The following is a 19,587-nucleotide window of genomic DNA, read 5'->3' as shown; positions in this document are numbered from 1 at the left end:
TGAAGGAAGTCAGAGCAGGACCTCAAACAGGGCAGGGACCTGGAGGCAGGAGCTAATGCAGAGGCTGTGGAGGAGTGCTGCTTGCTGGTTTGCTCGGCCTGCTTTGACCAACTCAGGGATGGCACCACCACATGTCTGGTGCTCACAGAGACCAGAAGAGAGTGACAGATCACTTGACATCTGAGTTACAGTTTTGAGCCACCATGTGAGTGCTGGGACTCAAACAAACCTGGGTCTTCTAGGAGAGCGGCTAGTACTGTTACCACTGAGCCATCCCTCCAGCCCCAGTATTCATTTCTCAGAATATGAGACTCTGGACACTAAGCAAATTCAGATTCAGTTAAGGGAAATGGGATGGGTCAGCAGTTAAAAACGAGCTGAACTATAATGAGCTTCGTGACTCAGTTTGGTGGTGATGGTTTTTGTTTGTTCATTTGGTTGGTTGGTTTTTTGAGACAGGATTTGTCTGTATAACCCTGGCTGTCCTGGAACTCGCCCTGTAGACCAGGCTGACCTCAAACACAGAGATCCACCTGCCTCCGCCTCCCAAGTGCCAGGTATTAAATGGGTGCACCACCACCACCCAGAGGCTCAATTTTTTTTTCTTTTTTTCGGAGCTGGGGACGGAACCCAGGGCCTTGCACTTGCTAGGCAAGCGCTCTACCACAGAGCTAAATCCCCAACCCCGGAGGCTCAATTTTTAAAGCGTGTGTACGTTCGCTCGCACAAGTGCCCACAGAGACCAAAGGCCTTGGATCCCGTGGAGTTGAAGTTCCAGGCAGTTGTGAGGTGCCTGACTAGGAATCAAACTCAGATCTGCTGAAGAGATATAAATGCTCTTAATGCTGGGCCATCTCCACTTAGCCGTCCCAGCTTTTTAATCTTTCAATCATTACTATTTTACTTATATATGTAGGAGAGTTTTGCCTGCATATATCTGTATACCGTATTCCACCTGCATGCAGTACCCAGACAGGCTAGAAGAGGGCGGGAGATGCCCTGGAATAGGAGCTACATGGTCGTGCTAGGCTCTGAATTCAGTTTCTTGGTCTTCAGTTTCATTGGCAGACCCAATGTTCTTAACCACCAAGCCTCCTCTCCAGCCTCCCTGGCTCCCATGTTTTAGTGAAGGCATTAGCCTTAGACTGCCTCCTCTCTGTGAGCCCACATGTAGATCAGCTGATAGGAAAGCCTGGGTGCTCTTCCTTTGGGAAGCCATTCCAACCTCTGGTCTAGTCTTAGAAACAGCCATGCTAATGGATATTTTAGTTAGCTGGCATTGCTTCGACAAGCACATAGCAAAGGAAGGTTTCCTGTGGTTCGAAGGTCAGGAACAGTCCATGAGGGTGGGATGATGTGTGCGTACATTTGAAGCAGCTAGTTGGTTATATTGCGTCTGTGGTCACGGGGAGGAGAGCAAATCATGCTCACACTCAGTTCATTCCTCATTCAATCAAGAACTCTTTTTTTTTTTTTTTAAGATTTAATGTATATGAGTACACTGTAGCTGTCTTCAGACACACCAGAAGAGGGCATCAGATCCCATTACAAAAGAAGACAAGTAACCAATACAATTAGAGAAATAAAAATTAAAGCCATAATGGAGGGGTAGGGTCCGGTGCAACTAAATGGGAGACTATATGCTTAACACTCAAGAGTCCCTGACTTTGGGGTTGGTGATTTAGCTCAGTGGTAGAGCGCTTGCCTAGCAAACACAAGGCCCTGGGTTCGGTCCCCAGCTCCGAAAAAAAGAAAAAGAAAAAAAAAAAAAAAAAAAAAAGAGTCCCTGACTTTAATTTCCAGCAGAGATATGTGCTTGTATGGAGAGGCTAAGGGTCAGTCTGAGGAGCCATCCACTATGGTATTTTGTTGTTGTTTTTAAGATTTGTATTTTATGTGTACACTGTTGCTCTCTTCAGACACGTCAGAAGAGGGCATCAGATCCCATTACAGATAGTTGTGAGCCATGTGGTTTGGTTGCTGGGAATTGAATTCAGGACCTCTGGAAGAAGTTACAGTTCTTAACCGCTGAGCCATCTGGCCAGCCCCCTTCTTTTGTTTTTTGAAAAAGCTCCTCACCAGAACCTGAAGCTTGCCAACGACTCTAGACAGGCTGGCCAGCGAGCGCTACATAGATCGGCCTTATTCTACTCCCCTGTGCGGGCATGTGCAGCAAACACCTAGACTGTTGTATTCCTCTAGGCTTGGAATAACTCATTTTTAAAAGACTGCTTATACCAAGTGTGGGCGAATACAAGCAGCACTGGGAATAGTCATACATCGCTAGCCTAGGGAATGTGTTGATGAAGAAACGTGAGACGGGCAGTTCCTTAAGAAGTTAAACGCATACAATACCGTAAACTAAACCCAAGCAGCCGGAGTCAGCCTGATGGGTTCCGGGACCAGTGGTCCAGGCTGCCCGACCACTAGGGAAATCGCTAGAGGGCAAGCACAGATCTTGGCGGAAGTGACCGAAGGCCCTCAGGAGAACGGAGGCTTCAGGGAGGGGGCGAGGCAGGGAGGCACTCGGATTTGTAGGGACTGCGCGCGCCGGCTTCCGCTACTGCCTCAAAGAGCAGGCGCGGTCGGGGTCAGAACGCGGTCTCTCTAGGCACAGCGGAGGCCTCGGCTCTCGGTGGCCCCGGGGCGCTAGCCAGAGTTCTTTACTAGAGCAGGAGGCGGGCGGACCATCCGACTCTCGGGCGTCCCGGTCCAGGACTGGAGTTGGGGGGTGGGGGCCTGGGGGCGGGGTCCCCTGAGATTGACGACTGCGCAGACGGGGCGGGACGGCCCCTTTGTCTTAGGGAGCTGAAGCAGCCGCCACAGGGCGAGAGGTTGCGGCAGATGGTGAGTGGCGCTCTGTCGGCTGCGCGGGACCCTCTCCTTCATCCGCACCCAACCTCCGCGCCCTAGCGTATGCCAGCCCTTCCCCCGACGGATGGCTGCGACCGGGCTGCTGACCCAGGCCGCACCCTCCGATCCCTCGGACCCTCCAGGCCCCTCCCCAGGACCCCTCGCGGTGTCTCCCGCTTGCTTGGTCCGAGGTTTAGATGGTTCTGGTGTGCATACGGTTTCTTACTGGTTGGTTAATTTGGTTTGGCTTGGGCTGTGGATGAGGTTTTGGCTGGTAAAATAACGTGTCCCAGACTGCCCTGGAAGTCCCGCGTTCGCACGATCCTTCCCAATAACCCGGACTACAGTCAGGGCCACCATACAGCATTTTAAGTCACATGCACTGTCCTTAGCATCTTCAGCAGCTAAGGGCATTTCTTGTCAAACCGACGGAGCTCTGCTCTCTTCCACATAACCCAGCTTCTTGGATTTGTTTTATCTTTCTGCTGATGCTCTCTTGTTACTTTGCAACGGCCCCTTTTAATGGATGACAACAACTTATCTAACGTGACGTTTTCTTGTTTAATTTTTGTATGTATTTATGTGTTTTGTCTGCATGTGTATCTGTATATCATGTGCATGCCTGGTACCAACGGAGGCCAGAAGAGGGCATCGGGTTCCCTGGAACTGGCTGTGAGCTGCCATGTTGGTGCTGGGAATCGAGTGTGGGTCCTGGAAGATAACATGCACTCTTAACAGCCGAGCCATCTCTCCAGCCCCCACATTTGTGGCTCAGCTAAACACTTGAATCTGGATGTGCTGATGAGTGCAGTTATCCCCAGCTCTGGGGAGCAGACAAGCAGGTCCCTACGGCTTAGCAGCTTACTTGGCGAATTCCAAGCCAATAAGAGACCATGTTGCCCCCCAAACGATGAAAGGCTTAGGAGGAATAACACCTAAGGTTGTCGTCTGGCCTCCATGTCCTTGCTGATGTGTAGGTACACATGCACACACAGAAAAGCTGTACAGTAATTTTTTTAAATGTTACTCTGCCTAGCATCCTGTCAGTGAATACACAATGACACCGGAAGCAGTTTCCTATGGATCTTTCTAGAATAATTAACTGGAGGCAAGGGCTACTACTGGTGCATGTGGACATTCTTGTTCCTAACATAAAAGGAAAGCTTCGCTACTAGCTGTTTAAAGCTGGGTGGACATCAGTTCTGTTACTTTGCACACTGGGAATTTCCTTGTCTGAGATACAGAGAAGTGGAATGGGGCTAATAGGTTAGGGCTAGTAAGCCATCTTCCCATCAGCTAGGTGACCAGTCCCTGGGGCTTTCTTACCATGCAGATGTTTCAATTAAGATTCTCGATATTTCTGAGGTTGAGACCTCTGCATTTGTCTGTTAGCTGTTTGCATTCCCCTTTGGATTGACTAGCTTGTATTCTTTTTCTCTATGTTAAAAACACTCTTCCAGGGGCTGGGGATTTAGCTCAGTGGTAGAGCGCTTACCTAGGAATCGCAAGGCCCTGGGTTCGGTCCCCAGCTCCGAAAAAAAGAACCAAAAAAAAAAAAAAAAAAAAAAAAAACACTCTTCCAGGGGTTGGGGATTTAGCTCAGTGGTAGAGCGCTTGCTAGCGCAAGGTCCTGGGTTCAGTCCCCAGCTCCGAAAAAAAGAAAAGAAAAAGAAAAAAACACACTTCCATATATATAATATATATTCCATTGAGAAAGTGTCTTCTTTGATTCTATTTACTTATTTTACAACTAGAAGGATTTTGTTGTTGGTTTTGTTTTATGCACAAAGTATTTTCCATTAAAGTATTTTGACTTTTTGCTGTGTTTTAAGGGGCTTCCTTATTTCAAGATTATTTTTAAATAATCTGACTTTTGTCAGGTACTTGTAAAGTGTCGATTCTATATGGAATTTATTTAGATAAGGGATGAAGGTAGGATCCAGCTTCGACTCCCTCCCCCTCAATCATACTCATTGCTAACGTTGTCCACTCTCTATTGGATACTTTATCTCCCATTTACTTGAAAGTGCACCAGTGTCACACTAAATTCTTCCCTGTGCTCCGACCTATTTGGAGAGGATTGTTGCGGTTCTCAGATTTATCTACTTTATTTTGTGTGTGTGGGTGTTTTGCCTGTGTGCATGTCTATGTAGCACATGTGTACAGTGCCTGTGTGCCAGAAGAGGGCGACAGATCCCCTAGAACTGGAATTACAGGTGGTTGTGAGCCTCCATGTAGGTGCTGAGAATTGAACCCGCGGTCTCTAAAAGAACGGACATCATCTCTACCCCTATTTTGGGGGTTTCGGGTGGTTAATGTGCATAGGGTTTTTTTTTGTTTGTTTGTTTGTTTGTTTGTTTTTTGTTTGTTTGTTTGACTGCTTGGTTGCTTGCTTGCTACTTTTTCTTTTTTAAAAAAAAATTATTTATTTATCTTTTGTGAGTACACTGTTGCTTTCTTCAGTCAAGGACACTAGAATGAGCCACCATGTGGTTAAAAAAATTATTTATTTATCTTTTGTGAGTACACTGTTGCTTTCTTCAGTCAAGGACACTAGAATGAGCCACCATGTGGTTGCTGGGACTTGAACTCAGGACCTCTGGAAGAGCAGTCAGTGCTCTAACCACTGAGCCACCTCTCCAGCCCAGTTGTTTGCTTTTTGAGACAGGGTTTCTCTGCGTGGCGTGGCCAGCCTGGAAGTAGCTCTGTAGACCAGGCTGGCGTCGAATTCACAGAGATTCGCCTGTCTCTGCTTCCCGGGTGCTGGGATTAAAGGCATGTGCCACCACTGCCCAGCATACCTAAGGTTTCTTACTGGTTGGTTAATTTGGTTGGACTTGAAGTATGAATGAGGTTTTGTTTGGTAAACTAACTCAGTCTTTAAAACAAAAGTAAATTTGTATAGAATACTGCAAAGTGCAAGGTGAACTGCAAAGATAGAAATTTGCCTGAATATACTGTGGGCTGTGGACGGCCAGACTGGTCAGCGATGGCCATGGGTGGACAGGCTGAGTCCCTTGCAGTTTCGGGTCATTGTCGATTGATCTATCGTTTGGCAGAATGGAGCTGTGGCTTTTAGGGCTGAGGATGCTGTCTGGTCCAGGCATGCATTGGAAATCCAGTTCCTTTCTGGACTGTCTCTCACTCAGACCTCCCCCACAGTGTTTGCTTGATTTCCTTTGAGACATGATCCCTGTGTGACCCCAAGCTGACTTGGAACTCTTTTTTTTTTTCTTTTTTTCGGAGCTGGGGACACCGAACCCAGGGCCTTGTGCTTGCTAGGCAAGCGCTCTACCACTGAGCTAAATCCCCAACCCCGACTTGGGACTCTTAGGATCCTCCTGCCTCAGCTCCTCAGTGATGGGATTACAGTTTTCCACCTCCAAGTTCAGCTTGTGATTCTTTGTCCTTTTTTTTTTTTTTTTTTTTTTTTTGTTCTTTTTTTCGGAGCTGGGGACCGAACCCAGGGCCTTGCGCTTCCTAGGCAAGCGCTCTACCACTGAGCTTAATCCCCAACCCCTGATTCTTTGTCCTTTTTAAAAATTTTAACATCTTCTGTCTTGGCCCCGCTCTGTGGTAGTTTGTTGAGGATTGTGTAAGGATTTAACTTTTATACTTAGCAAAATACTTAAGCACTTGGTTAATTATCTGTTTTTCTAGCAATTTTGAGTCTCTCCTCAAAAAACGGGCCTGAGCTGTTTATCCCCCCCACTCCTCTTTTCCTGTGTTTTAGTTGGTTAGTTGGTTGGTTGTGGTTGGATGGTTGGTTGGTTGGTTGGTTGGTTGGTTGGTTGTGGTTGGTTGGCTGGTTGTGGTTGGCTGGTTGGTTGGTTGTGGTTGGTGGTTGGTTGTGGTTGGCTGGTTGGTTGGTTGTGGTTGGTTGGCTGGTTGTGGTTGGCTGGTTGGTTGGTTGTGGTTGGATGGTTGGTTGGTTGGTTGGTTGGTTGGTTGTGGTTGGTTGGTTGGTTGGTTGTGGTTGGTTGGTTGGTTGGTTGTGGTTGGTTGCTTGGTTGGTTGTGGTTGGTTGCTTGGTTGGTTGTGGTTGGTTGGCTGGTTGTGGTTGGCTGGTTGGTTGGTTGTGGTTGGTTGGTTAGTTGTGGTTGGTGGTTGGTTGTGGTTGGCTGGTTGGTTGGTTGTGGTTGGTTGGCTGGTTGTGGTTGGCTGGTTGGTTGGTTGTGGTTGGCTGGTTGGTTGGTTGTGGTTGGTGGTTGGTTGGTTGGTTGTGGTTGGTTGGTTGTGGTTGGTTGGTTGGTTGGTTGGTTGTGGTTGGTTGGTTGTGGTTGGTGGTTGGTTGTGGTTGGCTGGTTGGTTGGTTGTGGTTGGCTGGTTGGTTGGTTGTGGTTGGTGGTTGGTTGGTTGTGGTTGGTTGGTTGGTTGGTTGTGGTTGGTTGGTTGTGGTTGGTTGGTTGGTTGGTTGGTTGGTTGTGGTTGGTTGGTTGGTTGTGGTTGGTGGTTGGTTGTGGTTGGCTGGTTGGTTGGTTGTGGTTGGCTGGTTGGTTGGTTGTGGTTGGTGGTTGGTTGTGGTTGGTTGGTTGGTTGTGGTTGGTTGGCTGGTTGTGGTTGGCTGGTTGGTTGGTTGTGGTTGGATGGTTGGTTGGTTGGTTGGTTGTGGTTGGTTGGTTGTGGTTGGTTAGTTGGTTGGTTGGTTGGTTGGTTGTGGTTGGTTGGTTGGTTGTGGTTGGTGGTTGGTTGTGGTTGGCTGGTTGGTTGGTTGTGGTTGGTGGTTGGTTGTGGTTGGCTGGTTGGTTGGTTGTGGTTGGCTGGTTGGTTGGTTGTGGTTGGTGGTTGGTTGGTTGTTTGGTTGTTTGGTTGGATGGATGGTTTGTTGGTTGGGGTTTTTGTTTGTTTTCTGTTTGAGACAGAACCTCACTATGTAACTTAGTGTATAGTGAAGGGGCTAGCCAGCTGGAGCATGGGAAACATGGCTCCGGCAGGCTAAAAACTGATTCCATCCCTAAAGCTAGCCACCAAGTCTAGTCCTTTATTTGGCCACTTCTTTCTCCTGATAATGACCACCAAGGTCCAACTATCAAAGTCCTGCAATCAAAAGCCCCCTTTGGCTCACCTAATAGCATGCCCAGTTAAATTTAAACACCTCATTCTGATTCAGGTTTCCCATTTTACCTTTATGAACCATTTGCCTATGGGCCACGACTGTCTTCTCTCTATCCACAGGCAGTCCTTTGCCTCCCAACCCCTGAGCAAACAGCCCTCCTCCCTCTCCCTCCCCTTTCATCCTTTATCTCCTTTCTTTGTTTCTTATTCCCTGCCCTCTGTCTCTCTGGGGCAAATAAATCTTTGTGCTGAGAGCTTGGCTTTGGGGGTCCTGAGCCAATACTGGTCTCTTACATATGCTGCTCTAGGACTTACCTTGTAGTCTCGTGTTAGCCGTCCACTCAGCTTCCCAAGTGCTAGATTACAGGTGAGTGCCAACATTCCTGGCTCTATCTAAGCTGCCCATTCCTGCTCAGGTCCATGGGACTCTCATTAAGATGGTTGGCCCTGTGGTGGGTTTCTCAGCTGGCTCCTTTCTTAGTAGCTCAGAGATGCCTCTGTGTTTGCTGAGTCTTCCTAATAAAAATAAAAATATTCAGTTAGGAGACCCTGTAGCCCAATAATCTTTCATAAAACTGTTGATTGATGGATAGGGTGGTGGTGGCACATACCTTTAATCTTTGGCACTCAGGAGGCAGAGACAGGTGGATCTCTGAGTTTGAGGACAACCTGGGCTACACAGAGAAATCCTGTCTGGAAAAATAAAACAAAGTATTGATGGATGTTGTGAATAAAGTATACGAATTAGCATTACTATGATTTGTGGTGTCTGTTCTTTCATGTCTTGGACTGAGTGTGTAGGAAAGCTATTGATTAGATGGATGGACGGATGGATAGATGGATAGATGGATGGATGGATGGATGGATGGATGGATGGATGGATGGATGGATGGATGGGTAATGACCATTTACTTAGGGAAAATTGCGAGTATTGTGTTTTGGTGGTCACAGGTAGCCTTTCATACGTGAGGAACTGTATTAAAGAGTTGCTGCACTAGCAAGGTTGAGAACCACCGCTCTAGAACAAACATGCAAGCTGTGTCCCAGCAAGATCTTTAAGAATTCCAAAACAAATGATCGGCTTCTGATTTGGCTCACAAAATGAAAACATAGTAACAAACTGTCATACCCTGAAGGTCACAGAAGTTGCAACAGCCAAGAGCCAACAGTTTCTAGATCAGCCCTAAGAGCCTGGGGACCTGTCAGAAGGCCTGAATGCAGTTCTCTGTATTCTCATCACTAGACCCCACCCAGGTGTAGCCAGGACTCTGCTATGCTGAATGCCCGCCACTCTGTCAGGCTTCTGGGAGCCAGAGCTGCTCAGTCACTCTCTCACATATCTGAGGAATATCACCCAAGTGAATGAAGAGGTTTGTGCCAAAGGGAGACACTGAGAAGGCCTCACTGAGGGAGACTGCAGTGTGCCTGCTGCCTGCAGTAAACAATGACCAAGCGCTGATATTATTGGATTTCGCCATGAGGAGACCAAAGGAATCCCTATCAAGGATTGCTCCGGGTCCAGTGGAGGTGACATCATCATGTGAACGCAGTGTTCTTCCAAAAAGCAGAAGGGGCACAGGGGATGAATCTGCTCCTATGGGGAGCAACTGGAAAAGGGTGACTGAGGGACTAGATAGGCTGACCTAGCTGCTGCCAGAGGACTGGGAAAGGAGGTAGCGTATGAGGAGGTGGCAGGGCTCAGATATGGGGGCCAGAAAGCAGGAGGCTGAGCACTTTATATCTAATCATATTCCATGTGGAAACAAACATTACAAAATAAGGAGCTGAATTCTAAAGCCTATAGGAGTATATGATTGATTAATTGATTGATTGATTGACTGAGGGGTGGGATCACTCATGCATATAGAAGACAACTTGTAAGAGTTGGTTCTTGGGACTGGAGAGATGGCTCAGCGGTTAAGAGCACTGGCTGCTCTTCCAGAGGTCCTGAGTTCAAATCCCAGCAACCACATGGTGGCTCACAACCATCTGTAATGGGATCTGGCGCCCTCTTCTGGTGTGTCTGAAGACAGCCACAGTGTACTCATATATAATAAATAAATCTTAAAAAAAAAAGAAAGAAAGAAAGAAAGGAGTTGGTTCTCTTTCCATCATGTGGGTCTCAGAATTGAACTCAGGTTGTCCAGCTTGGTGGAAAGCCCACTGAACAGTTTTGCTGGTCCTAATCTTTTGTGTTGTTGTTGTTGGTGGTGGTGGTGGTGGTGGTGGGTGTCTGTGTCTGTGTGTATCTGTCTGTGTCTGTGTGTATCTGTGATGTATCTGTGTGCACATGCATGCTCGCCTATGCATGTGAGCATGCTTGCCACAGCGAGTGTGGAGCTGATTTCCTCCTACCATGTGGATCCTGGGAACCACACCCCAGTCATCGAACTTGACAGCAGGCACTTTTACCCCGGATCATCTTGCCAACCTGCCTGTCATCTTTTAGGTCCCCACGTCGACCCGTGCCTGACTCTGTCTGTCCTCGGTAGACCAACCCCGCGTTAGTTTAGAGATCTGGCTCCACTGCCCATACTCGTTCTTCTGGACTCTTTTCTGCACCTGTTATTCCTGCAAATTCTAAAGGAATTTTATTCAGATTCCAGTTGCATTCAAATGAAAATTGCATAAAACTACGCACATACACTTGGGGAGGAGTGAGACGCTGGAGTCAACCTCCTTGTCGCCATGCTCCGTTCTTCAGAGACTGCTTAGTTTGGGTTTCCTGAAAGCAATTCATGCAAATATACACGTCTGACATTTTATTTAAAAATATGGGGTAACCCTGACTTCCTGTTTCCCACAACACACACCGGCAGGTCCTGATACCATGATACTCACCTCTTTCTCTTCCCTTTTCTCTCCCCCCTGAGACAAGGTCTCCCTATGTAGTTCAATCTGGCCTCTTCTGCCTCCACCTTCTGAACAGCTAGAATTACAAGGGAGAAGAACCGTGCTTCCCTCCCATTTCATTGTCAAAGAGCTAGATGCTCGGAAAAATGTATCGTAGTCCTGCTCCTCGTTTTTTCTTCTGGTCCCATCTGCCATCAGCTTGGCCCCGTCTCACTATTGTAGACTGTTCCCCAACACTTCAGAAGACTGAACCCATCCACTCCAGGGCCAGCCCTGTCAGGAGAGCTCTCAGAATCCCCTCTTCCCCAGCCATTTAGTTGTGATAAATACCTGTTTATCCCGGTATGTTGTCCAGCACCCACCAACCACCGAGTGTTTGCGACAAGACATCTTTCAGGTCTCAGACTCTATGTTACTCTAGACTCAGGTCACCCACGGTAACCACTGCCCAGGATTGTGTAGCCAATACAGAGGTTGAGCCCTTGTCAGTGAGCAAGAGGTTACCTAAGTCTGACTAAAGGATCTGAGCCTGGGTTTCCCACAGAAGTGTAGGCCTTGAGTAGGCATTCACTTCCCACTCTGGACGGAGTACTTCTTTGGGAGGCAGCTTGGCTCAATGCCTACAGCCCCACATGAGCCATGTGAATGCCTTCAGTATAGAACCTGTGGGCCCTGGAGAGCTAGTGTCCTTGTGAGCAGGCAGGATCATAGGTCCGGGCGACCAGAGCCTTCATAGGCTCCCCAACATACGTGTGGTCGGTCAGCCAACAGTAAGGACCCCGAGAGTCCAGGGAGTAATGAATCGGAACTTTAAGCCCTTGGGAAACAATGAACATGGGTACCCTGCTTAGAAATCCTTATCATTTAAAAAAATTATTTCTTTTCACGTGTATTTTTTTTGTTTTGTTTTTTTGTTTTTTTGTTTTTTTTTTTTCGGAGCTGAGGACCGAACCCAGGGCCTTGCGCTTCCTAGGCAAGCGCTCTACCACTGAGCTAAATCCCCAACCCTGACACGTGTATGTTCTTATGTGAGTTCATGTGTACTACCCGTATGTAATGGCCCATAGAAGACGAAGAAAGCATTAGATTCCCTCGAACTGGAGTTGGACACAAACCTGAGTCCTTCACAAGAGTAATGAGTGCTCTTAACGCTGAGTCAGGAGCTACCTCTCTAGGCTACTTTTTTTTTTTAAGATTTATTTATTTTATTCATAAGAATACACTGTAGCTGTCTTCAGACACACCAGAAGAGGGCATCAGATCCCATTAACAATTGTGAGCCACCATGTGATTGCTGGGAATTGAACTCAGGTCCTCTGGAAGAGCAGCCAGTGCTCTTAACCTCTGAGCCATCTCTCCAGCCCCCTACATATCTTTTAAAAGCAAAACAAAATAGGGTATGAAGCCCTGCCTGGCCTCGAACTCACCATGTGAACCAGTCTGGCCTTGAACTCTTAAAGATATAATAGCCTCTGGTTCTCCTTCCCATTTTTTAAGTGGGATTTCCTGACTAAGCCTACTAGATGGGACAGGCCCAGGAACCATATGTTTGCTCAGAACTCTGTACTAGAGAACACCAGTAAGAGCAGGGGAGACAGGATAAAGCAGGACTGTGGTAGCTTCAGCTCCTTGGATCTCACCTCGGCGTGCCTTACACTGACTATTTATGACAAAGGACAACCTGGGAGGTCAGGATCTGTTGGACCAGACTCTCATGTGTTCTCTTTTCCTTCTCAGCCCCACGGGATCTCCTGATTTCTGTTGTCCTCACAGTCCTAAGAAACCAAGATGGCAGCAGCTGGACTCCTGCCACTGCCAGCAGCACCCCAGGTGAGTGGTTCCAAAAGCTTATTCAGTGTCTTAACCAAACTCCTATAGTCCTCCTATGGCCAAACAGTCTGAATAGCAGACCGAACTCTCCTGAACCCTATCACTTCTGCCCATCGAGCTCATGTGACTCTAAGGAGGCCTCACCAATCTCCCACATCACATGTACTGCCTGTCAGATATACAGTCACTCAAAATCCTGTCATTTCAGGCCAAGGTGACCTTTGAGGATGTGGCTGTTCTACTCTCTCAAGAAGAGTGGGCCCGCCTGGGCCCTGCTCAGCGGGGCCTCTACCGAAACGTCATGATGGAGACCTACGGGAATGTAGTCTCACTGGGTATGGCCCCATCTGTGTATCTTTGCATGCTGGAGTCACGTGGGGAGTTCCCGAGGAAGACAGCTGCTGGGAGGAGGGGGACGTGGGCCAGACTGATCCTGAGGCTTGCTTCAATGGATCCGTTCAGCTCCAGTGGAATTGTTCATTTTCACATGCATGCATGCATGTAGCATGGGTTAAGGGAGTATCTTAGTAAATACTGTGTAACACAAGGGTTTCCCTCCTCGTGACTAGGACTTCCGGGATCTAAGCCTGTTGTGATATCCCAGCTGGAGCGAGGAGAAGATCCGTGGGTCCTGGATGGACAGGAAACTGAGCTGAGCCAGGGCCTAGGAAGTGATCACTCAGGTGAGTAAGGAGAATTGGTCCTGTTTTCACTGAAGGTGTAACTAATTCAGACTGAGCCACCGATGGAAAAGCTTCCATTGGTCAGGGAAGGGTCAGTCATTCTTCCTTTGACAGAATGTCACAGACCAGGAGGTATAGGTCTGTGTAAGTCTGAGCCATAGCCCACAGGAGGACATGTAGGGAGGTGGATAGACAGGATGGTAAACCTTGGTACAAAGAAGAAACGACAGGGTAGCTGAGCTGTGGAGAGGCCTGGGATTTTGTCACTGCTCAGAAAGACTATAGGTGGCTACCCAGGTATTAGCGGGAGATTTGGGTTCTGATGGTTACTTGGTGGTTTAGAAAGCAACAAGGCATCTTAGTATAGAAGGGAAGTTTCTCAACCTGATACTCAGGGTGAAGGGATGAGAGTTCATCTCAGAAAAGAATTCACTTCCCCTAAGCCACAAGATAGTGTATTGAGGCTCCAGGCATGAAAGGAAGCAGAGTTTTATATATATATGAATTGGAAGGGAAAGTATTATTTGAGCTTTATGTGATCTTTAACTTAGGAAAAAAAGAGATTGGTAATTATATGTGAATTTAGCAATAGCTAATAAAAATAATTTGTATTATCATCATCAATAAGCAAAGGCATAAATCTTAAAGTCGCAACATTTATAATAGCATTAGAAAGTTACTTGGGATATGGAGAGATGGCTTAGTGGTGAAGAGCTCTGGCTGCTCTTCCAGAGGTCCTGAGTTCAATTCCCAGCACCCACATGACAGCTCACAAGCTTCTGTAACTCCAGTTTCAGGGGAACTCGTGCCCTCCTACTGGCTTCCACAAGCACCAGGCACACAAGTGGTGCACAGACATACATGCAGACAGAGAACCATCATACGCATAAAGTAAATAAAACTTTTAAAAAAGGTACTTAAGTCCAAAAAGTTGTCTGTCTCACACACACACACACACACACACACACGCTTTAATTTAAAAGGTAAGAATTTCCTTCTTACGTCTTCTCTGCTGTGGGGCTTCCTGTCCAAGGATATCAATCAAGTATGATAACTCATTCAGGGGCATCCACAGCTAAGACCCTGGAAACAGCAGGTGGGCTGGCATCCTGAGCCTGGCCTCTAGGTCGTAGGTGGCTACACAATGCACTAGTAGAGTGGGCCACTATCCTCTGCAACAGGACAGTATAAAGGAAACCTGAAGGGACCTGCTAGGCCTTGTGTTTGAAGGACCTCTCCACGCCGTGGCCCAGTGTAGCCATCTCCCCGAGAGTCTTGATGTGAAGACAACTTTAAACTTGAGATATGAAACATGGCTATTCCCAGTGCTCACATACACACACGGTCTGCCGTAGAGCCTTCCTTCCCGTTTACACTGCCACCCTCCCAGCTCATCTCCAACCTAAACTCGGCCCCAGGTTCCCATGATCTGTCTCTTTAAGTATCCACCCTACCACCTGCTACACAGCGCATTCTCCACGTTGAATTGTCTTCCACAGAGGTGACCGTCAGCACTGCACAATAGAGGAAGCCATTGGTCCCAGGTCCCCTGGCCCCCTCAAAAGCTTCAGGCTTCCCCTGCCAGCCCCAGGTCCTGCTTCGCTGCTCATGCGCTGAGACCTGCCGCTGATGGAAACCCATCACGACGACTGCAGGGGACAGGAGGATGTGCTCCCACTGTTGTGTGCCTTCCACTCTGCACAGGGCAGACAGGCTGATACCTTCCCCTTCCTCCCACCAATGGCTTTGATCTGTAGAAAGATGTTCCCTTTGGCTCTCACATGGGAGACTGCAGCAAAGCCAGCTTTAGTATTGCACTGGGCAGTTTTGTCAGTGTTAACCTTTTGTTGTTTTTATTTTGATTTGGGCTGTTGGAGGTTTTGTTTTATGTTTTGATTTAGGGTTTTTTTTTTCTTTTTCCTTTTTTTAAATTTTAAAAAATTTTTTATTTTGTTTTTGTTTTTTAGTTTATAAAGACTTATCCCTTTATTATATATAAGTACATTGTAGCTGTCTTCAGACACACCAGAAGAGGGTATCGGATCTCTTTACAGATGGTTGTGAGCTATCATGTGGTTGCTGGGAATTGAACTCAGGACGTCTGGAAGAGCAGTCGGGTACTCTTAACCGCTGAGCCATCTCTCCAGCCCTTAGTTTTTAGAGATAGGGTTTCTCTGTGTAGCCTTGGATGTCCTAGAACTCACCCAATACACCAGGCTGGCCTTGAACTCAGAGATCCACCTGCCTTGTGCCTCCCGAGTGCTGGGATTAAAGGCGTGTGCCACCACCACCCAATTGGGTTATTGTTTTATAAAGCAGCCCTTGTAGGTAGCCTAGACTGGCACTGAATTCACAGTCCTCTCGCCTCAGCCTCTCAAGTGCCAGGATTATCAGCATAGATCACCCACCATCGCAACCAGTGTTAACCTTTTCATGTTGTTTTCGGTGCTTCAGAATGCAAAGCCAAGGAAGAGAACCAAAACACAGACTCGAATGCGCAACCCTTAATCTCAGACGAAGCGTCAGCCATGTTGGCAGAAACACCGTTGAGGAAAGTTGATGAACATTACAAAACAGAACCGAACTTCTGTCCGAGTCCAAAGTCTGTTGGCCCCCAGAATGCCCACGTGTTGAACCCCAGTGTACCAGTTGCTCGGCCCCAGATGGCTCCCAGTGGAGAGAGACCCTATATATGCATTGAGTGTGGAAAGTGCTTTGGTCGGAGCTCTCACCTCCTTCAGCATCAGCGAATACACACTGGCGAGAAGCCCTATGTGTGCCACGTATGCGGCAAGGCCTTCAGCCAGAGTTCTGTCCTTAGTAAGCACAGGCGGATCCACACGGGCGAAAAGCCCTATGAGTGTAATGAATGTGGGAAAGCTTTTCGAGTGAGCTCTGACCTTGCCCAGCACCACAAGATACACACGGGAGAAAAGCCCCACGAGTGTCTGGAATGTGGGAAGGCGTTCACCCAGCTCTCCCACCTCATCCAGCACCAGCGGATCCACACCGGGGAGAGGCCCTATGTGTGTCCCTTGTGTGGGAAAGCCTTCAACCATAGCACCGTCCTGCGGAGCCACCAGCGGGTGCACACTGGGGAGAAGCCCCATGGGTGCAGCGAGTGCGGGAAGACGTTCAGTGTGAAGAGGACGCTGCTGCAGCACCAGCGGGTCCACACTGGGGAGAAGCCCTACACGTGCAGCGAGTGCGGGAAGGCCTTCAGCGACCGCTCCGTGCTCATCCAGCATCACAATGTACACACCGGGGAGAAGCCGTACGAGTGCAGCGAGTGCGGCAAGACCTTTAGCCACCGCTCCACCCTGATGAACCACGAGCGGATTCACACCCAGGAGAAGCCCTACGCGTGCTACGAGTGCGGGAAGGCCTTTGTCCAGCACTCGCACCTCATCCAGCACCAGAGAGTCCACACTGGAGAGAAACCCTACGTGTGTGGCGAATGCGGGCACGCTTTCAGTGCACGCAGGTCCCTGATCCAGCATGAGAGAATCCACACAGGTGAGAAACCCTTTCAGTGCACAGAGTGTGGCAAAGCTTTCAGCCTGAAAGCAACTCTCATCGTGCACCTGAGGACCCACACCGGCGAGAAACCCTATGAGTGCAATAGCTGTGGCAAAGCCTTCAGCCAGTACTCGGTGCTCATCCAGCACCAGAGGATCCACACGGGAGAGAAACCCTACGAGTGTGGTGAGTGCGGTCGTGCCTTCAATCAACACGGGCACCTGATCCAGCATCAGAAAGTGCACAAGAAGCTGTGATCCATGGCTGTCAGAAGCCCACACTTAGGGGGACCATGCACAAGACCTACACAACCTTCCTCCAGGGAGGAATTCTGTTACATCCAGAGACCCTTCCCTTGGTGACTGTGTTACAGTCTCATGTCCCTCCTGGGGATTATTTTCCTCAACATCTTGATGTTAAATCAGAGAGTAATCCTACAATTGTAGATACTGCTGAAGACGGCCATAATTCTACCTTTGTCTGACATGAATTAGTTTATTGAAGCAACTGAAAAGCTATATATACGGTGTAGGTACTACTCACATTTCAAGTGAAGTTCCTTTTCTTACATAGCTTCATGACGTTCTAAGTGTATCTGATCATTCTAATATTGTGCTTAAATTTAGAACGTTGGACCATTTTTGGTATCCTTTTAAAACACTTAAGTGCTATGTTGATAAAGTGATATCAAAAAACAAACAAACAAACAAACAAAGGTCTTGGGCCAGAGAGATGGCTCTGTGGGAAAGCCTGATGACCCGAGTTTGCTTTCTAGAATCCATACAGTGGACAGAGAGAACTAACTCGCACGAGTTTTCCGCTGGCTTCCGTGTGAATTCCAAACACACACAAATAAAACCTATATTTTAAAATATTCTTACCAAATATTCTGAAATCGCAGTTCTAAGTGTTTGGAAATACATGTTTTGTACGTTTTAAAATAACTATTTATGGGGTTGGGGATTTAGCTCAGTGGTAGAGCGCTTGCCTAGGAAGCGCAAGGCCCTGGGTTCGGTCCCCAGCTCCGAAAAAAAAGAACCAAAAAAAAAAAAAAAAAAACTATTTATTTTCTGTATATGAGTACACTGTAGCTGTCTTCAGACACACCAGAAGAGGGCGTCAGATCTCATTACAGATGGTTGTGAGCCACCATGTGGTTGCTGGGATTTGAACTCGGGACCTCTGGAAGAGCAGTCAGTGCTCTTAACCGCTGAGCCATCTCTCCAGCCACATGCATGTTTTGTATTTTAAAAGAAGGAAAGATAGGTACATTTGAATTTATTTATACTAAAAAAAAAAAAAAAAAAAAAAAAAAAAAACCTTTTGGCACCGGTTTTAGGGTTTCTATTGCCCTGATAAAACACCGAGGCCTTTATAGAAGAAAGGGGTTTTTCACTTTGATCATTGAAGGAAATCAAGGAAGGGACTCACCCACAGGCCATGGAGTGACTGCTTACTGGCTTGCTTCTCACACCTTGCTCAGTCTGCTTTCTTATACAAGTTCAGTTACTGCCATTCCCGTGGTACCAGCATCTCTAAAATGCTGGGGCCTCCACTCACACTGGGCTGCACTTTCACAGTAGTCCTTAGTCCCGGCACTAGGGAGGTGGATCTCAAAGTTAAAGGCCTGGTCTACAGAGTGAGCTCCAGGACAGCCAGGGCCACACAGAGAAACCATCTCAAAAAGAAAGAAGACACTGGACCACCCCGACAGTCTTTCATCATTATCTCCCAGTCCCCACGATACCTCAGTGAGCTCTGAATACCGAATGGACTTTCTAGCACAAAATCCTGCCACCAGCCTCCCCCACAAAATGGCTAACGATATTGGTACCAATTTCTCTTAGGGTAGCCAGTGCTGTAACAGCACCATGAACAGAAGCAACTTGAGAAGAAAGAAGGTTTAAATAGCTTTCATTACCCCATCACAGTCAATCACCTAAGGAAGTCAGGGCAGGAACACGTGCCATGAAAAAGTACTGGTTTGCTCAACTTTCCTTTTACAACCCATGACAACCTGCTCAGGGGTGGCACTGCCTGCTATGACCTGGGCCCTCCCATATTATTAATCAAGAGAACACCTCACAGCCTTGCCCACTCTCACAGAGGCATTCTTTCAATTTAGAGCCCCTTACCAAATTGAGGGGGTATTAAAGGTAGTGCCATAATTTTACTCGTCAGATAGAATGCCCTAGACCTCTAGTGAAAATTTGATTCATGAGCTGGCAAGGTGGCTCAGTGGGTAAAAGTGCTTGTCACCAAGCCTGACAATCCGAGTTCAATCCCCAGAGCCCACACAGCAGACAAGGAGAACAACTCCGTCTTGTCCTCTGACTTCCACACCCTAAATAAATGTCAACGTCAACTCAAAAATTTAAGGGCTGGTAATATAAATCCTTTGGTGGAGTGCATGAAGCAGGGAGTTGATGCCCAGAGCTACATAACCACGAGTTGTGCAGGCCTGTAATATCTGTACTTGAGAGGTAGAGGCAGGAGGATCAGGGGCAAGGCTATCCTTGACCTTATGTCAAGTTCAAGACCTCACCTCGAAAATACCTTTACACAGCTATCTCCCTTAAAACCTTTTGTGACCCACAGCTCTCTTTGGTTCTTTTTTTTTTTTTTTTTCCGGAGCTGGGGACCGAACCCAGGACCTTGCGCTTCCTAGGCAAGCGCTCTACCACTGAGCTAAATCCCCAACCCCCACAGCTCTCTTTGAAAAGGGAGACAGGTGCTCCCTCCAACTGCTGCCCCTTCACATTTAAGGTGTCTTCGGGACATACAAACACTTTAA

At 47.7% G+C, this 19,587-nt stretch overlaps 1 protein-coding gene across 1 annotated transcript; it reads left to right on the top strand.

Moving 5' to 3' along the window:
* The first annotated feature begins 2,797 nt into the window (after window positions 1-2,797).
* Window positions 2,798-17,678, top strand: Zfp647 (zinc finger protein 647). The gene is given in 5 exon segments (NM_001427380.1): window positions 2,798-2,847; window positions 12,499-12,591; window positions 12,800-12,926; window positions 13,161-13,274; window positions 15,729-17,678. Coding segments are annotated over 4 exon segments (1,605 nt in total). The 5' UTR covers window positions 2,798-2,847; window positions 12,499-12,549; the 3' UTR covers window positions 17,051-17,678.
* The last annotated feature ends 1,909 nt before the right edge of the window (window positions 17,679-19,587 follow it).

This window comes from Rattus norvegicus, chromosome 7 (genome assembly GCF_021556685.1).
Source record: "Rattus norvegicus strain SHRSP/BbbUtx chromosome 7, alternate assembly SHRSP_T2T, whole genome shotgun sequence".
In the NCBI taxonomy this organism is placed as follows: domain Eukaryota; kingdom Metazoa; phylum Chordata; class Mammalia; order Rodentia; family Muridae; genus Rattus; species Rattus norvegicus.
Note: the sequence above shows the minus strand (reverse complement) of the source record. Positions and strands in the feature narration are given on the sequence as shown.